The 15,206-nt window shown below is 30.2% G+C and overlaps 1 protein-coding gene across 6 annotated transcripts in view; it reads left to right on the top strand.

Annotated features, from left to right (window-relative positions):
• skap1 (src kinase associated phosphoprotein 1) overlaps positions 1-3,988 on the top strand; it is a 37,101-nt gene extending 33,113 nt beyond the window's left edge. For 4 of the 6 annotated variants that reach the window (XM_077503087.1, XM_077503086.1, XM_077503084.1 and 1 more), the window contains 2 exons: positions 2,662-2,764; positions 3,785-3,988. In XM_077503087.1, the coding sequence (XP_077359213.1) occupies positions 2,662-2,754 (93 nt within the window). In that variant the 3' untranslated portion in view covers positions 2,755-2,764; positions 3,785-3,988. Of the gene's footprint in view, positions 1-297; positions 663-2,661; positions 2,765-3,784 lie in introns of all 6 variants that reach the window. The other 2 variants (XR_013279508.1, XR_013279507.1) reach the window with 2 other exon arrangements.
• Positions 3,989-15,206: the final 11,218 nt, after the last annotated feature.

Below are 15,206 nucleotides of genomic sequence, written 5' to 3'. Positions count from 1 at the left end.
AGCGGCGGGGCAATGAGAGACTTCCTGCGCTCCATCACTCCCAAGGCCTGCCTCGAGTCAGCTGGTGGCCAGCGAGCACCTCTCATGTACCATTATTAGCGCCAAACTAGCTCCAGATGGATACATAAATGGATGGTAGATACATAGATAGATGATTGACAGATAGCTAGCATAGCATGCTATTAGTCCTTAATTATCACTTATAAAAATAGAATACATATCGTACTCGTGCACCTTAAAACCATAACCTGTCCATCTATAATGGGATTAACGTGTTAATAGACAAATATTTTTAAGCAGCAAGCGCGAGGAAGAAGATGAAGCGGCGGCGATGACGCCACGGGCTCACCTTCCCTCCTGGCGGTGAGCGATGTGCCTATCAGGACGCCGCCATTACCCAGCCCCCCCCGAGTGGTAAATAAAGGACGAAGGCGGCGGCGGGCACACGGCTGCTGTTGCCATGGCAACTCCCTCGATGGCGGATGGAAGGAGAAGAAGTCACCGGGAGGTCAACGAGTCGAAGCTCCCCCGCAACACGGCGCTGTTGGGACCGCTGAGTGTCCGGCCATGCAGCAAACAGGAAGAACATGAAAAGCTTTGAAGACGAAAGGAGGGACGAGCATCGGATCTGTGATGTCATTTTCAGTCGACATCTGAGAGCGGTATAATGTCAAAATGGCCGCCCCTTAAAATGGACAAAAATGGGCGGATTTTGCGGTTTAATTCAAATTTCACAAACATAATAGTAATCCGAATGCCGTGTTTGGATTATTGGGGGCACATAGAGCATTTTGTAAAGAAAAATTGGAAATTGACTTCCCCTTTTTAAAAAGACTTTAAAATTAATTCCTTTTTTTTTTCTCTCAGTAAAGATTTTTTTTCCCTACTTAAATAAGACATTTTCTGTCAAAAATCAGTGTATTACTGGATTTTCTAGGCCTTTTTTTAATTAGAAAAAAATACTTGAAAACATATACCTTTTTCCTCTAAAGAAAAAGCACAAGTTAATAAGTTACTTCCCCTCAAAATGTATGCCACCCCCCCCCCCCCCCCAAAAAAAAAAAAAAAATGTAATGAAATTTTTCGTTGACTTTGGGGGGAAATGTAAACATAAATGATTTATTTATTTATTTAGAAAAAAAAAATCTTTTCCCTTCAAATAAATTTGACTAAAAAATAATCAACTTTTTTGTAAAATGTGATTACAACAAAAGTATTTTAAAAAAAATCAATTACTTTAAAAAAAAAAAAAAAAAACTTTTCCACTTTGCGGAAAAAAAATCTAAAAAGGAATTTTTTTTGAAAAAAAAATGACTTAATAGTTTTTTTCCCCTCAAAGTAATAAATGTGACTAAAAATAAATAAAATCAACTTTCGATACCCCTTGTTAAATGTGGTTAAAATAAAAGCATTAAAAAAAAATCAAGATCACTTTTACGAACTAAATGCAACTTTTTCCAATTTAAAAATCCAAGTGTATTTTCAAAAAGAAAACCTGTTTCTATTTTTATTTTTTTTAACAAAACTTTATTTATTAAGCACTTTAAAACAAGCATTGCTTTATACAAAGTGTGATACATGAAACAGGAATCAGACATGCAGTAAAGATAAGTAAGTAAAATAAGAACAAAACAGAACATTCTAAGTAAGTATAAAAGTGAATAAATTTTAAATTAGCAACAAGTAGTTAAGTGGATGAATGAATAATTACATAAATAACTAAATAAAGGCAAAAGGGTATTTTCGGTCATGTTTGCCGCCCCTGCATTTGGTCGGAATATTTTTATTTTAGTGAGTTGCTCCATCACCGCCCCCTGCTCAGCCCCCCCCCCCCTCCCTCTTTAAAAAAAAAGAAAAAAAAAAAAGACATCAAACAGAAGGAGGAGCACGTAGTTTTTTGTCATTTGGATAATTCACTCGGGGATGTGGCCATTACAGCAGGTGTACTCTGGATGAACCCGTTGCGAGCGGCAGGAAGATGGACTCTGCACGCCTGACGGACTCCCAACCGCCATTGGCTGCGCCAGCCCGCCTCCTATTAAAATGGCGCCGCCGATAAGCCGAAAGACCTTTCCGGGCGGGAATTTAAGTGTTTTTGCACAGATAAAGACAATGTTATCATATGATGCCTAAAATGTATTATTATGCTATAGTCATATTTATATAATAAATACAAAATGGGAAATAATTGACCCTGCCTAATATGCAAAATGTGTAAACTAGATTGCACCGTGATTCTTCAAATCACTCTTAACAAAAACAACAGCAATGAAGCAATTAACTTATGCAATAAAGAGCCAATTAACATCTGTTTGTCCAGCTGCTGGCGGCTAAATTGTTTCATTTAAAGTTTTTTTTTTTTTTTTAATATTGTGCAACACAAATAGAATCGAATGACTCAAGGCAACAGAAGTTCATCAGGTTTCATACAGTAAACAATACAGTTTTGTTTTTTTTCTTACCTATTCCGATCACAAGTTCCTATTGTTAAAAAAATAAACACTTTTTGTATATACATTTGTAATTTTATGGGAGGGTGAAAAAAAAAAAACGTTACAACGTTAAAACTCAAATGCTTGCCCACCCCTGCTGTAAATTTCATTTTGCTTTGTTCTGAGAGATCCTAAATGAGAATGATTGACAGGTGTTTCATATTTCCAGGAGTACAGCATTGACGGCTGGTGGGTCGGCGAGCTGAACGGCATTGTGGGTATCGTCCCCAAGGACTTGCTGTATCCGGCCTACATCCTCTGAAGTCCAGCAGGTCTTATAATCCAACATTTTTTCAAAACAGTGATTTTCATTATGAAAACAGACGCGAGCGGAAATCATGTCGCTTTCTTTTTAAATTGTTCTTGTCGTGAATTAAAATCGGAATTCTTTAGAAATGGCAATCATAATGCAGGCCACTAGGTGGCAGACTTTCACCTGAAAAAATCAATGGGGACACGTTAAGACAGTGTTTTTCAAATAACCCCCAAAAGATGAAGATAGTTGATGATCACATTAATAGGTGACTGTTATTGTGATTCACCTTTATTTATTAATTATCATTATTATTATTTCTTTTTAAACTGTCAAAAATTCATCCCCCATTCAAAATTCAAACCGTTCAGCTCATTCAATTCACCTTGGAACACTCCTCCAATTCCATACATAGCAAAAAAAAATGTATATTTCAATTCAATATCATTCAATGCATGCATTTTCATCACTACCATTCGGGATCCTTCTAAATTATTCAATATCATTCCAAAACAGTCAACACCATTTGACATAATTCCATACAATTCAACATTACATCTCATTCAATATGATTCCAAGTTTCTTATTTATATATAATTTTTTTTCATTCAGCAATTTCAGCCTTTACATGTAATTTCTTTAGAAATTGCTTCATCTAGTGTCAAAAGGTCCTCTGCGATTAATGTAGCTTTGGCGCCCTCTTGTGGTCAGTTACATTAATAGGCCAAATGACGCTACACGCACAGTTTGATGGAATAAAAACACAAATGCTTTCAAAATATTTTCAACGGTACTTATTAGGGAAATGAATTGAATTGTGTGGTCTTTATAAAATAAAAAAAAATAAAAAACTTTTGTCAATAAATAAAATGTGTGTTTGTGTGAACATGAAATAAAAGATAACCAAAATTTGCCATTACTTTTGTGCAGTTTTAAGCCAAAATAAATGGATCAGGATTTATATATTTTTTTTCCTAAAGATGTATTTTGATTGTGCATTTGAACCTAATGTAGTGTCCTTGTCTCCCTACCTCCACAGCAGAGAACACGTGGTGCCCTTGGGTCCTCTTCCAACCTCTGGCGTACCTGTGAGAGCACCAGATGACGAGTCTGGCAATGACCCCACCCCCAAGTGTCCCCACATTTGTTCCCCAGAGTTAACTTGGACTTTTAGTGTGGAAAAAAAAGTGTAATGTATTGAATTCATGTTTGTTTCTTCTAATAAAGTACATAAGTGACTCAATGGTAGCAATTTCACGACGAGACCGATGTGGATTGACAATGAAAGCATACCATGAAAAAAAAAAATATATTTTTTTAATTCTTCAAAAAATGGCCATGTATAGTAAGGCTGTTTTTTTCCTATAAAAATGACTATGTATAATAAGGCTTATTTTTCTTAAAAAAAAATGACCATGTATATTAAGGCTTTTTTTTTCTAACAAAAAATTACCATGTATAGTAAGGCTTTTTTTTCTAACAAAAAAACGACCATGTATACTAAGGCTTTTTTTTTTTCTAACAAAAAACGACCATGTATAGTAAGGCTTTTTTTTCCGACAAAAAAACGACCATGTATAGTAAGGCTTTTTTTTCCGACAAAAAAACGACCATGTATAGTAAGGCTTTTTTTTCCGACAAAAAAACGACCATGTATAGTAAGGCTTTTTTTTCTAACAAAAAAATGACATGTAAAGTAAGGCTTTTTTTTTCTAACAAAAAATGACCATGTATAGTAAGGCTTTTTTTTCTAACAAAAAAACGACCATGTATACTAAGGCTTTTTTTTTTCTAACAAAAAACGACCATGTATAGTAAGGCTTTTTTTTCCGACAAAAAAACGACCATGTATAGTAAGGCTTTTTTTTCCGACAAAAAAACGACCATGTATAGTAAGGCTTTTTTTTCCGACAAAAAAACGGCCATGTATAGTAAGGCTTTTTTTTCTAACAAAAAAATGACATGTAAAGTAAGGCTTTTTTTTTCTAACAAAAAATGACCATGTATAGTAAGGCTTTTTTTTCTAACAAAAAAACGACCATGTATACTAAGGCTTTTTTTTTTTTTCTAACAAAAAACGACCATGTATAGTAAGGCTTTTTTTTCCGACAAAAAAACGACCATGTATAGTAAGGCTTTTTTTCCCGACAAAAAAACGACCATGTATAGTAAGGCTTTTTTTTTCTAACAAAAAATGACCATGTATAGTAAGGCTTTTTTTTCTAACAAAAAATGACCATGTATAGTAAGGCTTTTTTTTCTAATAAAAAATGACCATGTATAGTAAGGCTTTTTTTTCCGACAAAAAAATGACCATGTATAGTAAGACTTTTTCTTCTAATAAAAAATGACCATGTATAGTAAGGCTTTTTTTTCTGACAAAAAAACGACCATGTATAGTAAGGCTTTTTTTTTTCTAACAAAAAAATGACCACGTATACTAAGGCTTTTTTTTTTCTAACAAAAAATGACCATGTATAGTAAGGCTATTTTTTTTCTAACAAAATATGACCATGTGTAGCAAGCCTTTTTTTTCTAACAAAAAATGACCATGTATAGTAAGGCTTTTTTTTCTAACAAAAAAATGACCATGTATAGTAAGACTATTTTTTTCTAACAAAAAATGACCATGTATAGTAAGGCTTTTTTTTTTCAAACAAAAAAACGACCATGTATAGCAAGGCTTTTTTTTTCGACAAAAAAATGACCATTTATAGTAAGGCTATTTTTTTCTAACAAAAAATGACCATGTATAGTAAGACTTTTTTTTCTAATAAAAAATGACCATGTATAGTAAGGCTTTTTTTTCTGACAAAAAAAACGACCATGTATAGTAAGCCTTTTTTTTCTAACAAAAAATGACCATGTATAGTAAGACTATTTTTTTCGAACAAAAAATGACCATGTATAGTAAGGCTTTTTTTTTTCAAACAAAAAAACGACCATGTATAGTAAGGCTTTTTTTTTCGACAAAAAAACGACCATGTATAGTAAGGCTTTTTTTTCCGACAAAAAAACGACCATGTATAGTAAGGCTTTTTTTTTTTCGACAAAAAAACGACCATGTATAGTAAGGCTTTTTTTTCCGGCAAAAAAACGACCATGTATAGTAAGGCTTTTTTTTCCGACAAAAAAACGACCATGTATAGTAAGGCTTTTTTTTTCTAACAAAAAATTACCATGTATAGTAAGGCTTTTTTTTTTTCAAACAAAAAAACGACCATGTATAGTAAGGCTTTTTTTTCCCGACAAAAAAACGACCATGTACAGTAAGGCTTTTTTTTTTCCGACAAAAAAAACGACAATGTATAGTAAGGCTTTTTTTTCTAATAAAAAACGACCATGTATAGTAAGGCTTTTTTTTCCGAAAAAAAATGACCATGTATAGTAAGGCTTTTTTTTTCCGACAAAAAAACGACCATGTATAGTAAGACTATTTTTTTCTAACAAAAAAATGACCATGTATAGTAAGACTATTTTTTTCTAACAAAAAATGACCATGTATAGTAAGGCTTTTTTTTTTCAAACAAAAAAACGACCATGTATAGTAAGGCTTTTTTTTCCGACAAAAAAACGACCATGTATAGTAAGGCTTTTTTTTCCGACAAAAAAACGACCATGTATAGTAAGGCTTTTTTTTTTCTAACAAAAAATGACCATGTATAGTAAGGCTTTTTTTTCTAACAAAAAATGACCATGTATTGTAAGGCTTTTTTTCTAATAAAAAATGACCATGTATAGTAAGGCTTTTTTTTCTGACAAAAAAATTTCCATGTATACTAAGGCTTTTTTTTTCTAACAAAAAATGACCATTTATAGTAAGGCTATTTTTTTCTAACAAAACATGACCATGTATAGTAAGACTTTTTTTTTTTTCTAACAAAAAAATGACCATGTATATTAAGGCTTTTTTTTTCTAACAAAAAATGACCATGTATAGTAAGGCTATTCTTCTTATAAAAAATGACCATGTATAGTAAGGCTTTTTTTTTCCGACAAAAAAACGACCATGTAAGGCTTTTTTTTCCGACAAAAAATGACCATGTATAGTAAGGCTTTTTTTTCCGACAAAAAAACGACCATGTATAGTAAGGCTTTTTTTCCCGACAAAAAAACGACCATGTATAGTAAGGCTTTTTTTTCCGACAAAAAAACGACCATGTATAGAAAGGCTTTTTTTTTCTAACAAAAAATGACCATGTATAGTAAGGCTTTTTTTCTAATAAAAAATGACCATGTATAGTAAGGCTTTTTTTCTGACAAAAACATGACCATGTATACTAAGGCTTTTTTTTTCTAACAAAAAATGACAATTTATAGTAAGGCTATTTTTTTCTAACAAAAAATGACCATGTATAGTAAGACTTTTTTTTCTAATAAAAAATGACCATGTATAGTAAGGCTTTTTTTTCTGACAAAAAAAACGACCATTAGTAAGCGTTTTTTCTAACAAAAAATGACCATGTATAGTAAGGCTTTTTTTTCTAACAAAAAAATGACCATGTATAGTAAGACTATTTTTTTCCGACAAAAAATGACCATGTATAGTAAGGCTTTTTTTTTTTCGACAAAAAAACGACCATGTATAGTAAGGCTTTTTTTTTTCGACAAAAAAACGACAATGTATAGTAAGGCTTTTTTTTTTTCGCCAAAAAAACGACCATGTATAGTAAGGCTTTTTTTTCCGACAAAAAAACGACCATGTATAGTAAGGCTTTTTTTTCCGACAAAAAAACGACCATGTATAGTAAGGCTTTTTTTTTCCGACAAAAAAACGACCATGTATAGTAAGGCTTTTTTTTTTCTAACAAAAAATGACCATGTATAGTAAGGCCTTTTTTTTCTAATAAAAAATGACCATGTATAGTAAGGCTTTTTTTTCCGACAAAAAAACGACCATGTATAGTAAGGCTTTTTTTTCCGACAAAAAAACGACCATGTATAGTAAGACTTTTTTTTCTAATAAAAAACGACCATGTATAGTAAGGCTTTTTTTTCCGACAAAAAAACGACCATGTATAGTAAGGCTTTTTTTTTCTAACAAAAAATGACCATGTATAGTAAGGCTTTTTTTTCTAACAAAAAATGACCATGTATAGTAAGGCTTTTTTTTCTAATAAAAAATGACCATGTATAGTAAGGCTTTTTTTCTCTGACAAAAAAATGACCATGTATACTAAGGCTTTTTTTTTCTAACAAAATATGACCATTTATAGTAAGGCTATTTTTTTCTAACAAAAAATGACCATGTATAGTAAGACTTTTTTTTCTAATAAAAAATGACCATGTATAGTAAGGCTTTTTTTTCTGACAAAAAAACGACCATGTATAGTAAGGCTTTTTTTTTCTAACAAAGAAATGACCATGTATACTAAGGCTTTTTTTTTCTAACAAAAAATGACCATGTATAGTAAGGCTATTTTTTTTCTAACAAAATATGACCATGTGTAGCAAGCCTTTTTTTTCTAACAAAAAATGACCATGTATAGTAAGGCTTTTTTTTCGACAAAAAAACGACCATGTATAGTAAGGCTTTTTTTTTTTCGACAAAAAAACGACCATGTATAGTAAGGCTTTTTTTTCCCGACAAAAAAACGACCATGTACAGTAAGGCTTTTTTTTTTCCGACAAAAAAAACGACAATGTATAGTAAGGCTTTTTTTTCTAATAAAAAACGACCATGTATAGTAAGGCTTTTTTTTCCGAAAAAAAATGACCATGTATAGTAAGGCTTTTTTTTTCCGACAAAAAAACGACCATGTATAGTAAGACTATTTTTTTCTAACAAAAAAATGACCATGTATAGTAAGACTATTTTTTTCTAACAAAAAATGACCATGTATAGTAAGGCTTTTTTTTTTCAAACAAAAAAACGACCATGTATAGTAAGGCTTTTTTTTCCGACAAAAAAACGACCATGTATAGTAAGGCTTTTTTTTCCGACAAAAAAACGACCATGTATAGTAAGGCTTTTTTTTTCTAACAAAAAATGACCATGTATAGTAAGGCTATTTTTTTTCTAACAAAATATGACCATGTGTAGCAAGCCTTTTTTTTCTAACAAAAAATGACCATGTATAGTAAGGCTTTTTTTTCGACAAAAAAATTTCCATGTAAACTAAGGCTTTTTTTTTCTAACAAAAAATGACCATTTATAGTAAGGCTATTTTTTTCTAACAAAACATGACCATGTATAGTAAGACTTTTTTTTTTTTCTAACAAAAAAATGACCATGTATATTAAGGCTTTTTTTTTCTAACAAAAAATGACCATGTATAGTAAGGCTATTCTTCTTATAAAAAATGACCATGTATAGTAAGGCTTTTTTTTTCCGACAAAAAAACGACCATGTAAGGCTTTTTTTTCCGACAAAAAATGACCATGTATAGTAAGGCTTTTTTTTCCGACAAAAAAACGACCATGTATAGTAAGGCTTTTTTTCCCGACAAAAAAACGACCATGTATAGTAAGGCTTTTTTTTCCGACAAAAAAACGACCATGTATAGAAAGGCTTTTTTTTTCTAACAAAAAATGACCATGTATAGTAAGGCTTTTTTTCTAATAAAAAATGACCATGTATAGTAAGGCTTTTTTTCTGACAAAAACATGACCATGTATACTAAGGCTTTTTTTTTCTAACAAAAAATGACAATTTATAGTAAGGCTATTTTTTTCTAACAAAAAATGACCATGTATAGTAAGACTTTTTTTTCTAATAAAAAATGACCATGTATAGTAAGGCTTTTTTTTCTGACAAAAAAAACGACCATTAGTAAGCGTTTTTTCTAACAAAAAATGACCATGTATAGTAAGGCTTTTTTTTCTAACAAAAAAATGACCATGTATAGTAAGACTATTTTTTTCCGACAAAAAATGACCATGTATAGTAAGGCTTTTTTTTTTTCGACAAAAAAACGACCATGTATAGTAAGGCTTTTTTTTTTCGACAAAAAAACGACAATGTATAGTAAGGCTTTTTTTTTTTCGCCAAAAAAACGACCATGTATAGTAAGGCTTTTTTTTCCGACAAAAAAACGACCATGTATAGTAAGGCTTTTTTTTCCGACAAAAAAACGACCATGTATAGTAAGGCTTTTTTTTTCCGACAAAAAAACGACCATGTATAGTAAGGCTTTTTTTTTTCTAACAAAAAATGACCATGTATAGTAAGGCCTTTTTTTTCTAATAAAAAATGACCATGTATAGTAAGGCTTTTTTTTCCGACAAAAAAACGACCATGTATAGTAAGGCTTTTTTTTCCGACAAAAAAACGACCATGTATAGTAAGACTTTTTTTTCTAATAAAAAATGACCATGTATAGTAAGGCTTTTTTTTCCGACAAAAAAACGACCATGTATAGTAAGGCTTTTTTTTCCGACAAAAAAACGACCATGTATAGTAAGGCTTTTTTTTTCTAACAAAAAATGACCATGTATAGTAAGGCTTTTTTTTCTAACAAAAAATGACCATGTATAGTAAGGCTTTTTTTTCTAATAAAAAATGACCATGTATAGTAAGGCTTTTTTTCTCTGACAAAAAAATGACCATGTATACTAAGGCTTTTTTTTTCTAACAAAATATGACCATTTATAGTAAGGCTATTTTTTTCTAACAAAAAATGACCATGTATAGTAAGACTTTTTTTTCTAATAAAAAATGACCATGTATAGTAAGGCTTTTTTTTCTGACAAAAAAACGACCATGTATAGTAAGGCTTTTTTTTTCTAACAAAGAAATGACCATGTATACTAAGGCTTTTTTTTTCTAACAAAAAATGACCATGTATAGTAAGGCTATTTTTTTTCTAACAAAATATGACCATGTGTAGCAAGCCTTTTTTTTCTAACAAAAAATGACCATGTATAGTAAGGCTTTTTTTTCTAACAAAAAAATGACCATGTATAGTAAGACTATTTTTTTCTAACAAAAAATGACCATGTATAGTAAGGCTTTTTTTTTTCAAACAAAAAAACGACCATGTATAGCAAGGCTTTTTTTTTCGACAAAAAAACGACCATGTATAGTAAGGCTTTTTTTTCCGACAAAAAAACGACCATGTATATATAGTAAGGCTTTTTTTTTTCGACAAAAAAACGACCATGTATAGTAAGGCTTTTTTTTTCGACAAAAAAACGACCATGTATAGTAAGGCTTTTTTTTCCGACCAAAAAACGACCATGTATAGTAAGGCTTTTTTTTTTCTAACAAAAAATTACCATGTATAGTAAGGCTTTTTTTTTTCAAACAAAAAAACGACCATGTATAGTAAGGCTTTTTTCCCGACAAAAAAACGACCATGTATAGTAAGGCTTTTTTTTTTCGACAAAAAAACGACCATGTATAGTAAGGCTTTTTTTTCCCGACAAAAAAACGACCATGTACAGTAAGGCTTTTTTTTTTCCGACAAAAAAAACGACAATGTATAGTAAGGCTTTTTTTTCCGACAAAAAAACGACCATGTATAGTAAGGCTTTTTTTTTCTAACAAAAAATGACCATGTATAGTAAGGCTTTTTTTTCTAATAAAAAACGACCATGTATAGTAAGGCTTTTTTTTCCGACAAAAAATGACCATGTATAGTAAGGCTTTTTTTTTTTCGACAAAAAAACGACCATGTATATATAGTAAGGCTTTTTTTTTCCGACAAAAAAACGACCATGTATAGTAAGGTTTTTTTTTTCCGACAAAAAAACGACCATGTATAGTAAGGCTTTTTTTTCTAACAAAAAATGACCATGTATAGTAAGGCTCTTTTTTCTAATAAAAAATGACCATGTATAGTAAGGCTTTTTTTTTTCAAACAAAAAAACGACCATGTATAGTAAGGCTTTTTTTTTTCTAACAAAAAATGACCATGTATAGTAAGGCTCTTTTTTCTAATAAAAAATGACCATGTATAGTAAGACTTTTTTTTCTAACAAAAAATGACCATGTATAGTAAGACTTTTTTTTCTAATAAAAAATGACCATGTATAGTAAGGCTTTTTTTTCTGACAAAAAAACGACCATGTATAGTAAGCCTTTTTTTTCTAACAAAAAATGACCATGTATAGTAAGGCTTTTTTTTCCCGACAAAAAAACGACCATGTAAGGCTTTTTTTTCCGACAAAAAATGACCATGTATAGTAAGGCTTTTTTTTCCGACAAAAAAACGACCATGTATAGTAAGGCTTTTTTTCCCGACAAAAAAACGACCATGTATAGTAAGGCTTTTTTTTCCGACAAAAAAACGACCATGTATAGAAAGGCTTTTTTTTTCTAACAAAAAATGACCATGTATAGTAAGGCTTTTTTTCTAATAAAAAATGACCATGTATAGTAAGGCTTTTTTTCTGACAAAAACATGACCATGTATACTAAGGCTTTTTTTTTCCGACAAAAAAACGACCATGTATAGTAAGGCTTTTTTTTTTCCGACAAAAAAACGACCATGTATAGTAAGGTTTTTTTTTCCGACAAAAAAACGACCATGTATAGTAAGGCTTTTTTTTTCTAACAAAAAATGACCATGTATAGTAAGGCTCTTTTTTCTAATAAAAAATGACCATGTATAGTAAGGCTTTTTTTTTTCAAACAAAAAAACGACCATGTATACTAAGGCTATTTTTTTCTAACAAAAAATGACCATGTATAGTAAGGCTTTTTTTTCTAACAAAAAAATGACCATGTATAGTAAGACTATTTTTTTCTCACAAAAAATGACCATGTATAGTAAGGCTTTTTTTTTTCAAACAAAAAAACGACCATGTATAGTAAGGCTTTTTTTTCCGACAAAAAAACGACCATGTATAGTAAGGCTTTTTTTTTTCTAACAAAAAATGACCATGTATAGTAAGGCTTTTTTTTCTAACAAAAAATGACCATGTATTGTAAGGCTTTTTTTTCTAATAAAAAATGACCATGTATAGTAAGGCTTTTTTTTCTGACCAAAAAATTTCCATGTATACTAAGGCTTTTTTTTTCTAACAAAAAATGACCATTTATAGTAAGGCTATTTTTTTCTAACAAAACATGACCATGTATAGTAAGACTTTTTTTTTTTCTAACAAAAAAATGACCATGTATACTAAGGCTTTTTTTTTCTAACAAAAAATGACCATGTATAGTAAGGCTATTTTTCTTATAAAAAATGACCATGTATAGTAAGGCTTTTTTTTTCCCGACAAAAAAACGACCATGTAAGGCTTTTTTTTCCGACAAAAAATGACCATGTATAGTAAGGCTTTTTTTTCCGACAAAAAAACGACCATGTATAGTAAGGCTTTTTTTTTCTAACAAAAAATGACCATGTATAGTAAGGCTTTTTTTCTAATAAAAAATGACCATGTATAGTAAGGCTTTTTTTCTGACAAAAACATGACCATGTATACTAAGGCTTTTTTTTTCTAACAAAAAATGACAATTTATAGTAAGGCTATTTTTTTCTAACAAAAAATGACCATGTATAGTAAGACTTTTTTTTCTAATAAAAAATGACCATGTATAGTAAGGCTTTTTTTTCTGACAAAAAAACGACCATTAGTAAGCGTTTTTCTAACAAAAAATGACCATGTATAGTAAGGCTTTTTTTTCTAACAAAAAAATGACCATGTATAGTAAGACTATTTTTTTCCGACAAAAAATGACCATGTATAGCAAGGCTTTTTTTTTTTCGACAAAAAAACGACCATGTATAGTAAGGCTTTTTTTTCCGACAAAAAAACGACAATGTATAGTAAGGCTTTTTTTTTTTCGCCAAAAAAACGACCATGTATAGTAAGGCTTTTTTTTCCGACAAAAAAACGACCATGTATAGTAAGGCTTTTTTTTCCGACAAAAAAACGACCATGTATAGTAAGGCTTTTTTTTTCCGACAAAAAAACGACCATGTATAGTAAGGCTTTTTTTTTTTCTAACAAAAAATGACCATGTATAGTAAGGCCTTTTTTTTCTAATAAAAAATGACCATGTATAGTAAGGCTTTTTTTTCCAACAAAAAAACGACCATGTATAGTAAGGCTTTTTTTTCCGACAAAAAAACGACCATGTATAGTAAGACTTTTTTTTCTAATAAAAAATGACCATGTATAGTAAGGCTTTTTTTTCCGACAAAAAAACGACCATGTATAGTAAGGCTTTTTTTTCCGACAAAAAAACGACCATGTATAGTAAGGCTTTTATTTTCTAACAAAAAATGACCATGTATAGTAAGGCTTTTTTTTCTAACAAAAAATGACCATGTATAGTAAGGCTTTTTTTTCTAATAAAAAATGACCATGTATAGTAAGGCTTTTTTTTCTCTGACAAAAAAATGACCATGTATACTAAGGCTTTTTTTTTCTAACAAAAAATGACCATTTATAGTAAGGCTATTTTTTTCTAACAAAAAATGACCATGTATAGTAAGACTTTTTTTTCTAATAAAAAATGACCATGTATAGTAAGGCTTTTTTTTCTGACAAAAAAACGACCATGTATAGTAAGGCTTTTTTTTTCTAACAAAGAAATGACCATGTATACTAAGGCTTTTTTTTTTTCTAACAAAAAATGACCATGTATAGTAAGGTTCTTTTTTCTAATAAAAAATGACCATGTATACTAAGGCTTTTTTTTTCTAACAAAAAATGACCATTTATAGTAAGGCTTTTTTTTCTAACAAAAAATGACCATGTATAGTAAGGCTTTTTTTTCTAATAAAAAATGACCATGTATAGTAAGGCTTTTTTTCTCTGACAAAAAAATGACCATGTATACTAAGGCTTTTTTTTTCTAACAAAAAATGATCATTTATAGTAAGGCTATTTTTTTCTAACAAAAAATGACCATGTATAGTAAGACTTTTTTTTCTAATAAAAAATGACCATGTATAGTAAGGCTTTTTTTTCTGACAAAAAAACGACCATGTATAGTAAGGCTTTTTTTTTCTAACAAAGAAATGACCATGTATACTAAGGCTTTTTTTTTTTCTAGCAAAAAATGACCATGTATAGTAAGGCTATTTTTTTTCTAACAAAATATGACCATGTGTAGCAAGCCTTTTTTTTCTAACAAAAAATGACCATGTATAGTAAGGCTTTTTTTTTCTAACAAAAAAATGACCATGTATAGTAAGACTATTTTTTTCTAACAAAAAATGACCATGTATAGTAAGGCTTTTTTTTTTCAAACAAAAAAACGACCATGTATAGCAAGGCTTTTTTTTTCGACAAAAAACGACCATGTATAGTAAGGCTTTTTTTTCCGACAAAAAAACGACCATGTATATATAGTAAGGCTTTTTTTTTTCGACAAAAAAACGACCATGTATAGTAAGGCTTTTTTTTTCGACAAAAAAACGACCATGTATAGTAAGGCTTTTTTTTCCGACCAAAAAACGACCATGTATAGTAAGGCTTTTTTTTTTCTAACAAAAAATTACCATGTATAGTAAGGCTTTTTTTTTTCAAACAAAAAAACGACCATGTATAGTAAGGCTTTTTTC

Source organism: Festucalex cinctus, chromosome 17, assembly GCF_051991245.1.
Source record: "Festucalex cinctus isolate MCC-2025b chromosome 17, RoL_Fcin_1.0, whole genome shotgun sequence".
Lineage (NCBI taxonomy): Eukaryota > Metazoa > Chordata > Actinopteri > Syngnathiformes > Syngnathidae > Festucalex > Festucalex cinctus.
Note: the sequence above shows the minus strand (reverse complement) of the source record. Positions and strands in the feature narration are given on the sequence as shown.